Source organism: Onychostruthus taczanowskii, unplaced genomic scaffold (assembly GCF_017590055.1).
Source record: "Onychostruthus taczanowskii isolate IOZ18803 unplaced genomic scaffold, ASM1759005v1 scaffold40, whole genome shotgun sequence".
Lineage (NCBI taxonomy): Eukaryota > Metazoa > Chordata > Aves > Passeriformes > Passeridae > Onychostruthus > Onychostruthus taczanowskii.
Genome location: NW_024501460.1, coordinates 5,268,399 through 5,280,546, shown reverse-complemented (window position 1 = coordinate 5,280,546; position 12,148 = coordinate 5,268,399). Strand labels below are relative to the sequence as shown.

The 12,148-nt window shown below is 38.0% G+C and overlaps 1 protein-coding gene across 4 annotated transcripts in view; it reads right to left on the bottom strand.

The window, feature by feature from the left end:
• Window positions 1-12,148, bottom strand: part of LYRM4 (LYR motif containing 4) — an 85,843-nt gene that overhangs the window by 61,735 nt on the left and 11,960 nt on the right. For all 4 annotated transcript variants that reach the window (XR_005953292.1, XM_041413156.1, XM_041413159.1 and 1 more), the window contains exon 2: window positions 3,063-3,183. Coding sequence is in view for 3 of the 4 variants with exons in the window: in XM_041413156.1 (XP_041269090.1) it covers window positions 3,063-3,183 (121 nt within the window). In the remaining variant the exon portion in view is untranslated. The remainder of the gene's footprint in view (window positions 1-3,062; window positions 3,184-12,148) is intronic.

Sequence of the window (12,148 nt, the reverse complement as noted above, 5' to 3'; positions counted from 1 at the left end):
GCTACAATACAAAATTGAGGAGAAAGCACTACAGAGGAATATGGAAGAATGAGACATCCTATAAATGAAAACAAGGCTTTAATCAGAGCATACATGTCTACTATAGCTTTTGAACTTCACAGTTATGTTTTCAGTTCAAAACCCGACAGACAGAATGGCATAAGGAATACTTCAAAACACTCAATATTAGTCAATCTTCAAAGTGGCTTTCATAAATCTTAAATTTCAGCAGCAGCAGTACATTTCAGTGCAAACTCCCCTACCACTAACACACTAACATTACTAATAGTAACAGAAACTCACAAATTAAATAATATTATATAGCTGGGGAATTGGCTGTTATGACAATCCTCAAACACCTTCAAGACTTCACCTCAAAACTTTTTAAAACTTTCTATTTCACACTTATTCGTGACAACCCATTTCTCACAACACCCTTCTCTACATGAAAGACAAAACAACTACTGTGTAAACAACAAAATGTTGTTGTCTACACAGTAAACACACATCCAAAAAAATCTTTGCCAACAGTGTTGTAAATGAGTTGTTCCTTCCGTTAGCCAGGCTATTATAAAATCAAATCCAATAATAAGCAAAGGAGGACTAAGATTGGAGATTAATGTTCCTCCATGCTTTTCAGCATTATAAAGTTACTTCTATAACACTCCAGCAAATTGTACAGTGACTGACATGAACAAAATGATAGTAATCTGTCACTACTTCATGTTTCCAACTAGGCTGATTCAAATAGTTATTTATGAACCTTACACTTCAATGGTCACTTTGATGACTAAACCATAAATTAGAATGTAAAGTGAATATAAATTTGATTTTAGAGTAACAACAAATTGTCAGCAAAGAGGGATATTATTTAATTTTTACTGACATACTAGAAAAAAGTCAGCAATACCAAGATGAACCACATCATAATACCCCTAAACTTAGCAAAAAAAATGTATGGCAGATCTCATGTTTGCTTCAGTGCTTCTGCACTTAAAAATAAAAGCACTTTCTATTATGCTTGGTTAGTTTTAAATAGAAAGTCTTAATAATGTCAGACGACTTCATCACTTAGGTCTTCAATTAAACAGAGAGGGAGAATGAAGTTTTTCGACAGAGCATGATGTAACTTGACAGCAAGTAAATATTAATATGAACTTAGATGCTCAGGTTTTTAATAGTCCTGATGAAAAACTTTTAACATGGTGTTGTTATTTTTACAACATTTATCTCTTGCTTTACACCTTGGAGTGAGATGACACTGAAACATAACAGAAGTTCTGCAAAGCACAACAATTTGCAATTTTTTAGGAAAAAAAAGTCTTTAATACCCAATCAATCAACTCTTGCAGGGATGCATGTCAAAAATTATCTTGGTAAAATAATTTTCTTCTATCTGATTTTTTTTGTTACAAAGTTCCATTGCCTATCATGTTACTGAATAATAACATTTATTATCCATTACTCTTGAAAACATGTAACATAAACCCTTCCAAAAGTGTGATTGCACTATCTCTGGAAAATGTCTAGAAGTGCAACATTAAAGAGTATTTCAACATAACTTTGACTGTCTTAGCAGTGTTAAAAATGGAAAGTTGTGTCAGTGTCTTTAATACTCCTTGCTTTTCAAGTATATATTCCCTGAAATTCTTCCATGGAATGATAGCGATCCAATTTAAAACCAACTTCAGCAATTTGGCTTTTAATGTTGGAGAAGGCCCTTTAATAGCTGATGTTTGAAACAAACATGCAAAACCCTCCAGGCTTAGCAATTACTGAGGCCATTCTGAATTATTCTGATACGTCCCAGTGATACAGTAATAAATGCGTAACAGAAAGATGCTGACTGATGCTGAGGGAAAATCTTTAGGCTAAAAGAAAACTTCAAAAAAGGTGCAAAGACAAAAGTCCAGCCTGTGAAGTCTGTTTTAGAGAAATAGTATCTTTTTTTTAGGATCTACAGAAACAAGGTAATCTGGGTTTACACAGGACTTAGAGAGGAAAGAGGAGTTTTAATTTAAAATCTGTCCCAGATCTATTAGGACTCAGATCAGTATAATCATGTTTTGGTAAGAAAAAAAGTTGTAAAGTTTTTATTTAGCAAGACTTTATCTTAAGCAAGAATTAGAAGAGCTGAAAATGCCAATTATCACCTACAGATCTCAGTCAAAACACCCCAACATTCAAATGCAATTGCATTGGAACAATCCATTCCAAATTGCTTCTTTGAGAAACACTTAAAAAAAAATTAGCAGTGTTTGGGTTAAAAAAAGATAGCAAAAACTATGGTAGCACAAAACAACACCCTGGGAGATGAAAAAAAAAATAACTTGCACCTAAGCATCCATACTTAATTGTCAAATCAAAGGGCCCAGCTCCCTACTAAAATAAGAACACATCTAACAGACCTGCTGGTTGTTCAAAGAGCCATATTAAAACAAACCATGGAGGAACAGGTGCACGTATTCATTCAGTGTTTAATAAAAGTACTACTGAGCTCTGGCTGGTGTCAGCATGTTCTCACAGAAAGTTCAGGCATAGAAATTTGCTTTCTTCCAGTTTTTAGTGGTCACTTTTCATAGACAGTGGCTAAGAATGAGAAGTTAAAAAAGTATCTGAAGTTCAACCAAGTCTACTTCATTTCTTAGTAACATGGTACCTAGCGGAAGAAACAGAGATGCTATAAATGCTACTCAGACAAGGTTGAAGAAAAATATCGCAAAGGACTCAAATTTTCCAAAGAAAAACCTATCACCCTGTTTGGACACATTTAGCCAGCATTTACTTAATTCACTTCAGGATTTTCTTGTTCTGTTACCATTCTAACACTGTATTTGGAGATGGGAAAAAACAAACACAGAAGAAGAAAGTGAGACTATTTGGAGTGAGTGCCAAAGTTGCCCCTCTGAATCTATGATGAAAAGATGAACAAATTCAGACAAAAACTGATGCTCATCTAGAGATGTTTTGAACAAGGAAACATTTTTTTCCACCTCTAGTGTTATAAGACAGTTAAATGAGTAGTGAATACCTCCCATAAAAAATTAGAGAAATTAACATACCTGCCGTTGAATAACCTCTAGGTTTGCTTTGGCTTTATTCACTAGCTCTTCTATTTTTTCAGAATCTGATATGTTCTTGTTTTCTCTAAAGGCATCTTTTATCCTTCTGATGGCGTAGGTTCTAAACACAAACAATAAGAGGACATGCATTCATAGACATGCCATGATTTATGTCATTTCAACATTCTTTAAAACATACTGATACAAAAAATAAAATGCACACCTCCCATATATATATATATATATTTATTTATTTATTTTGCTCAGTTTTAGACACATATAATTTTATTCAGGGTTTTGTCTTGCCCAAGTTAAAGTAGTGATCAGATCTGGTAATTTTAAAAAAAGTGGTTCTATTAGATACTACTGTAGAAAAATGTCGTATTTCAAGTACCAATCCTAACTGCTTGTTTGTGCTGAAGCCATACTGCTGGATGCCCAGCATGGAATACTGCAAAACTCAAGAACGTGACAAAAAGGCTAAGGACCAGAAAATCACTCCCCCGATCACTTTGAATCAGTGTGACTGTTCTTAACCTGCATATTCAAAAGGTCATTGTCACAATATACATTTCTACTAGATGCAGTGTTGTAATCTAGCAGTCAACAAAGGTAGATTGATGGACCAGTTAAAACAAAAAGGGCTCCTTTCCTGTCACTCTTTTCCTCTCCTGACAAGATGTATTTCACCCCTCAGTCCAACACCTCCTCATCCATCTCCCCACTAAGAAGCAATAATAGAACATGATTTCTGCAAGCTGGAAAATGTTATGATCTCTGCTTGCAGAGAGAAGGTCCAAAGCTGCATTTTTCCCCAAATCCTGCACTTTCTTTCCAGCACAGTGAAGAACTTTCACTCAGTCTGCAGTGTACTGTCATCCTGCCTTCCCTCCCCCGCCAGTCAGGACAAATTTCCACACGAAAATTAAATTTTCAGATGGAGCAGTGGACACCATTACATGAGTCCTTGGGAGGAACTGGAGAAATGCAGTAAACTGATCTTGCTCATCTATCTTCCTCATGTTCCTCTGTACCACCACATCAGTATCACTTTTCCTACAGAAAGTAAAACCCTATGTGGGGCACTGAAAGGAAACAAAAGGCTGCAAAATTCCCCCACAATTAAATTAATATTTCAAAAACCCTTTCCAATCTTGAATAAAAGTGGAACACGAGAGGCAAAATTGTCTGAAACACTATCACAGAAAATCCAAGGACAAGACTGAAAAATAAAATTACTGGGTGAAAAGACTGAGGAGGGAGGAAGAAGAGGAAAGATGAATAGCCAGTGGCACTCCATTCCATTAGATGGTGCTATCCAGCTCCTAATGCAGCCTTCACCAGCCATGCAGCGTATTTTGTCTTTGAGCTCATAAATAATACATTTCAATCACAGGAATCAGGATGGTTGTGGAGTGCCACTCTGCCACAGCACTCCGGCAGATGGTGTGTGCTTTTAATTAGGGCCTGCTCACCTCTAATGTGACACTGGGGTGCGGGAGGGAGTGAGCCAGTGTGTGTTTGGATGTGTGAAGTTAATAGAATGTATTAAATATGGAAGCTCAATCTCATCTGCAGCTGTTGTCCTAGCAAGACATGAAGGGGAAGCTGATTATTTCTTCTAGAAAAGAAACAACCCCAAATCATTAATATATACTGTAATTCTGTTGCTTGATAATGGAGAGATTTCAAATCACCCCATATACACGTGTAGGGTTAAACTGTGCAAAACATATAATATTTTTTGAAAGAAAGGACAGGTTACCAAGAGATGCAACAACAAACATACATACATTTAGCTTAAAAGAAAAAACAGCAGCATGTATCTATTAGTGGGTACAAGTTTTTCAAAATGCAATATAAATGAGTAAATGCTATCTACATAAAAAAGATAGATGGGACAAAACCAAATTCTTGTTGAGTATAACACTTACAGAATGGAGGTTTGTTTTTTTTTTGTACATGTGGTGTGTTAATTGTTCGATTTTCTCTCTCTTCCTCTAATTACACCTAACAAACGTTGAGAAAGAAATGTACACAGAAAACAGAACAATTTTTATCTATAATCACAAAGTTGCACTGTTTTTACCTTCTATTTTTTTATCTTCTAATTTTTTAAACTTCATGAGTTTTAAGACCCAAAGGAAGTTACTTTACATAGGCTTTAACAAAATCTTAATTCTACAGTTAAAACCATATCTCTAAACACACGTCAAAGACTAGCTCTACAGCCTGGCACTACTCCTCACCAAAGTTACACTGAGATTTAAGGTATCACTTAAAAGAAGGATAAGCTCAATTCAAAGCTCAAACCAATACTATAATGACTGTAAAATATCCTTTCTTCCCCATTGAGAGGTGTCAAGAAAATATTTTAGCAACACTGAAATTCTTTAAAATTATGTAAAAAGTGTTAAGCCAAGATATAAACAAACAGGAAGGCTTTTTCCTTGTATGTGTGTATGTGTTTTTTTTTCTTTTAAACAACACCTTTCTATACGCAACAACAGTTGTGAGCAGTGTCAATTCAGCACCTCGACACTCTCTACATTTCAACAGTTTCTGAACTGAGAATGCATTACAAGCTAGAACTACCATAAGAAATGCAATATTGCTTCAAGTTATGAAAAACTAAGCCCTTCTGAAAGTACAGTAGTGTGTGTAAGCAACACGTTTGAGAATAACCTGTTCATTCAGACATGTATCTGTTGGGGTTTTTTTACAGAGCACTGCTCCAGAGATCTTCTGGCTGACAAACAGACTAGTCTGCTAACCAGCTGCTCTAATGGAGTGTATTTTCAGTTCAATGAGCATAACACACCAAACCCAAACCTGTGACATTTGAAGGCACACCTAGAAATGCTAGTGGCAGCGAATACATGGCTGTCTTCATAAAACTTTACATTTACCCTAAAAGAAGCCTGGCAAGTGAAGTGATGGCTGTACCTTATGGATGCTTGTTTACCCAAAGGGGCACAAAGGAACTGCAACAAGTTTAAGCCAATGTGAAGAGGAGCTATTGCAATTTCACTGCCCTGGCAGACACAAACCCTCCTTCTGTCCCCTTTAGACCAGCACAGTCAGTCTTATACTCGGCCCCAGCTGAACCAGTCCAACTTCAGAAATTGACAGAAGGCCACCTACTACAAGAGTTAACTATATTTTTAGTTGTTTTGGGCTTTTTTGCAGATTAGTGAGCTTCATCAGCTCTCCATGGAACTGGATAATCAACATCACTGAGGAGGGGGGAATACAGCAGTCCTGATTTTGATGGACAGAGTTTGCAATTGATCCCATTAGAGAGGCCAAGCAAGTCACACAAACAAAGAGGACCTTTCAGTGAGAAGGTACCAAGCTAACTCTCCAGAGAAACAGAATAGGAAAGCAGTTTTGGATACAGTACACTCAAAGAGCTCCCATAGACCGGTGGGAAAAGCCTAGTTCCTAATGCAGTAGTATTCATTAGGAAACATCATTTAAATTAAGTCTTAAACTACATTTCACCATTCATTATTTTTCTCACCCAATTTTTGAAAATAGATATTGAAAAACTTCTGAAAGGCACAACAAGGTACTTTGCTTTTATCATCCAAGTGCACTGAAATTCGATTAGAGAACACCTTTCACTTTATCTTCTGCAAAGACTCCTCCAGTGACCAGTGACAGCAGGACCCAAGCAAGACTGTACAGTTGAATATATTCACTCAGCACTCTCATACATATGCACACTCAAAACACCTCTTGTGATCCCTACTCATGTGCATCTGTCACACAATTAATTCCCAATTAAATCAAAATGATGTCCTCGATGGGCAGCAGACTCGGTGCGATGGCTGCAGACCAAAGCCCCCGCAGGTGGATGGCGACACAAGGCAACAGATGCACATCAGCAGCAAGCAGGAGTGGTTGGGCCTTAATATGAGAACAGGGCCAAAACATTACCACAGACTCTCAGGCACTGGGCACTGCCTGCTAATGTTATGAGACTACAGTACTGCCAAATAATCGTAAAAACTAAAGAGAAAGCAGTCTTTGGCCCAATACTCTACCTTCAAAGAGTTCCTCTCTTTTCTTCCCAGAAGCACAATCAAAAGCCTAATGCATCCTCATGAAAATGAAGTTTATAAGAAGCAAAGTCTGAAACAATGACTATTAATGAAAAATGAAACCACAATCCAGGTACTTCAGAAAATAATAACTGCTTGGGGACTTATATATTTCATTTCAAAATGTTTACTTATGTCATGCCTGACCAAAAAAAACCCAAAAAACTTTGTGCTCTGCTAAATGAAAAGAAGCTGAAACGTCACACAAACATACTTGCTTAAGGACACAGTTCCGAGCTTTCAGAATAAACCTGGCCAAGCAATGCTTTTCTCAGCACCACTTTGCGTTTACCAGTATCACAACACACTAAAGGTTTAAGTCATCTTTCCAAGACATCTTTACAAACATGTTGACATTTTGGCTTTGTGTCTGTTAACAAGTGCAACATAGAACAGGTCACATCATAGTAACAGGCACCACACTGCAGAACACAATGGCTATTAAAAGTTGTTGGCCATTGAGCACACAGATGAAGACAGAAGGGGACAGACAATTGTGGTACACAGTCTGTGCAAGCAAAACAGATCACAAGGGAAGGAGCCACCAGCTTAGAATATTCATATTCGAGGTTTGCGGAAAAGGTCTAGAGTAAAATGCATTTTTCCTTATTAGCTTCACTTACATTCAATAAATTAAGGCAAGAGAGAAGTAGCTAAGCTCTAGGAAGCCCACTGGGGTTAACAGCTCTGGAATGAAGAATATGGTACTTTTATTTAAAGACACAATGTGTAAAACTGAGATGTTCATTACAATAGAGTAGCATTACATCAAGTGGGGGAGCCTTTTCATAAAAGGTCTGTTTGCTTTTACTGAACTATATTTTCTTACCCACTGCTGTCTTCCAACTAACATCTATTGAGTTATGGTAGCAACAGGATGAATTTTCAGAATTTCCCATTATTACTAGCAAAATGTGCAGTAGATGAGATCTGCCCAACTCAATTTTCAGCATTACCTATCATTTAAAAAGGGAAAGTTTTTTAATCATCTGCAGAAAAATAATTTTAGCTCACAGTAAAGTTTTTCTAGCATTAGTGAAGATGTCTTCATGTACAGAATTACTTCTGAGGGAATGCTTATTTAGATGCATATATGTGTACACACGTATATTTCCATACATATGTGTATATATGTATTTACAATATTTTTTCCTATATAAATGTCTCATTAAAAGACACCAATTAAGGTGAAACAAAATTTGCATGTAATTACCATCTAACACTAAAAAAATAAGCACTTGACAACAGGTGTATGTTTGAGACTGAGAGGTAAGTACCTCACAGGAAGTAGTTGTGACTGGTCTAATTAAACCCAAGACCAACACAGGGATGTGAACAACAACATTTTATCAACAAGTTGTTCCTCAAACCTCATCACTAGACACACTTTCAGCACTGCTACTTCAAGTTACAGCACAACAACAACTACATCTGCCTGTTTTCTAAAATTCAAAGTAAAGCCTGTTCTTGCAACCAGGATTTCTTTGGGGGAGTCAGGGTGGTGGCTAGATGCTGGAGAAGGAGGAAAGAAGAGTAAAGAAGAATAAAGATTAGACTGCTGGTAAATTGGTAGAAAAGAGTATTATTTCCTTGAATTTCCTAATGAAGCTCAGTCACTAGACAGTCTTCACAAAAAGCCTACAGAAAAACCTACCAGCCACTACTTGGTTTCTCTGCTAACATACAAAACATGAATTCCAATGCAATTGCTAAGAAATATGTCTGGAATAGAACAGCACTAGAGATAATTTATGACACAGGATTAACCCAAAATAATATAAAATAGGAATAAAGACTGATGAACATTAGAAAATACATTTGAGAGAGGGTGACTGTGACCCAATGAATATAGTACACGCTGTATGATCAGATACAAGGATTTGTAGCTTATTTCTAAAGCAAATATTGCTATTTTGCATCCCAGACCTCAAAATGTCTAATAAAAACTTGAACGTTTCCCATAAGTTTCCTTTCATTTTCTTTTTTCAACCTAAACCCAAAAAAGCCTCCCTAGGTTTTCAGAGAGAAAGACTTATGGATGTTTTCAGAAAAGGAGAACTTTTTTTTCCTGATTATATCTTTTCATCCGATTGTGTCTGTACCTATTTCAAAGCAGAGAGCATGGATGACCACCTTATCAACAGGATCACAGAATCATTCACATTGGAAATGTGTGTAGGTCTCTAGTCCCACCTCCTGCTGAAAGGAGGGTTAGTGATGGTATCAGATCAGATTATTCACAACTTTGTCCAGTCAAGTCTTGAAAAACAGGATGTTGACCAGACCACTTTGCCCAGAAAACAAGCTCAATTGCTTGATTGCCCTTGCAGGGAAAAAACTTTCCTTAAAGCCAGTCTGAAAAGCCTCTCTTCCTGCACTTTAGATCTGCAGTCAGTTTTTCTCCTACCAGGCCCCTCTGGATACCCTGAGGTACTGGCTGCACTCAGGGTCCCTCAATGTTATTTCTTCTCCAGGCTGAACCAGACCAGCTCCCTCAGCCTTTCCTCACAGGACAAGTGCTTCAGCCCCCAGGTAGCTCCTGCTGAGCCGCCTACAGGTTTGTCTGTGCCTTTCCTGCTGGGGGGCTGAGGAGGGCAAGACTGGACACAGAACTCCAGATGTGATCACCCTCCTATCAATCTGCTGGCTGAGCAACTCTTTATACATCTCAGGATGCTCTTGGTCTTCCTTGCTGCCAGGGCACGCAGCTCTGTTCCCAAAGACATTTCTTCTTCCCAGAACACTATCGGTGCTATTCATAGTTAACAATTATTATTTTTGCAATTCACTGAAACATGTAATTTTTGTGGCTATATTTCTAAAATACAAACAGTTATTGGCTTAATTCTAAGTGTAAGGAATCTCTGCAGAAGGGAGTGCTTTTCAGGAGGTCAGGGTTAAAAGAAAAAAGTAAAGATGTCCAAATGAAAGCATTCTTTTAATCTTAATTGGAGTTCCAATTTCAATGTTATATCGCAGAAGAAGCCAAAAAAGAGGGTTATCAGTGAAGGACCCAACTGCACAAGTCGTTCAGTTAACGAGGCACCAGGCAAGGATGTGCTGTAGGAACTATAACCTGAATTTGCTACAGATGAAAAGTGTCCTGATGGCCTGAAATGAGTAATAGCTCTCTGCTGAGCTTTCACTGCCAAGCCCTTGCCAGCTGCTCTACAACCAGGACACTGGGGTAGCTCAGCAGTCCAATTACCAGGCAGGGAATGCCTTGAAATGACAAGTTCAAAACCTGGCAAGCCTGGTTTCTCTCTTCTTCCTTTTGAGACAGATATATACTACTCCATTTGCTGTGCTGCTGTTTCTGAACAGTTCATAAAAAATTGTATAGCCACTACAATCTTTTTCTGCAACGATTAGTTTTAGTCCAATGCTGTGACCAGCATTTCTCTTTTCAGCACGGCTAGAGGTTCTCCCTGCACTGTACGGCCTCACCTTGAATATCGTGTACAGTTTTAGTTACCACAAGATAAGAAAGATATTAGAGAGCATCCAGAGGAGGCCAACAAAGATGGTGAAGGGCCTTGAGGGGAAGCCGTATGAGGAGTGCCTGAGGTCACTTGGTCTGTTCAGCCTGGAAAAGAGGAGACTGAGGGGAGACCTCATTGCAGTTACAGCTTCCTTGTGAGGGGAACAGGAGGGGCAGGCACTGATCTCTTCTCTGTGGTGACCAGTGACAGGACCTGAGGGAATGGCCTGGAGTTGTCAGGGGAGATTTGGTTGGATATTGAAAGATGCTTTTCCCCTTAGCGGGTATTTGGGCACTGGAACAGGCTTCCCAGGGCGGTGGTCACAGCACCAAACCTGAAAGAGCTCAAGAAGGGTTTGGACAATGCTCTTCAGCATGGTGTGAGTCTTGGGGATGGTCCTGTGCAGAGCCAGTAGATGGACTCAATGATCCTTGTGGACCCATGCCAATTCTCCAGATTCTGTGACCCTGTGACTTGGGTACCTGAAGAGGGCTAAACATATTGCACCTCTTGCTGATTTCATTTAAGGAAGCACTGGGTGCTAATCAGCCTTTCTGGATGCAAGTATTTCACACTTGACAGTGGAAAATTATTTGCCTTTGATGAAGCAATAGTTGCTAAGGTTATTTTAATTAAGCAGCAGGACATAAAGCCTTGGGATATTCTATCTACTTGGACTGCAGCATGGTTGGTCTGGATGATGATAAGACTTTGATAGGACATTTCTGAAGCACAGCATTATTTCTGAAAGTATAGTAAATATCTAGTTACAGGACACATATTATTTTAATATGGAAATGATGCCAGTTCCTTAGAAAAGAGATCAAGTATCAGAAATATATTAACAGTACACAGTTTTAAAATAAATGAGATATTTTAACTTACAAAAGACTTAGAGAAACAGTTCTCTGAAGGTCATCTGAGGTAAAGGTTTATTGGGCATTTTGACAGACTAGTAATTTTCAGTATACTGAAGAGACTCCTAACAAAGTTTTACATTGCAAAAGTGATCCTTGGGTTCTAGCAATAAGACAGTTAATTTTGCCCCATGATTTTTGCTCACAGAGACTCCTAACAAAGTTTTACATTGCAAAAGTGATCCTTGGGTTCTAGCAATAAAGACAGTTAATTTTGCCCTTTGATTTTTGCTCACGTAAACCTGAGATTTCTGAGACAGAAGGATGTAAACATCATAGGCCCAAGTGGAAGAAATTGTACTGAAATTAGGTAGGGTCCAGTTATCTCACGACAAATGCAACAATAAACCACAAATACAATTTATTAAACAACCCACATGAAGTAACATACCACCTGCTCTGTATATATACAACATACTAAAAGTTACAGGATTTAGAATATTTAAGTTACTATCCAAAATTTATTCTCTCATCCACTTCTATCAGCTTTACAGCTTATCCAAAAATCTTTGTTCCTTGCAACTCAGAGAGTAATGACAAACATCCCCCACTGGACCTCCTATCACCATTTGGCTCAGTGA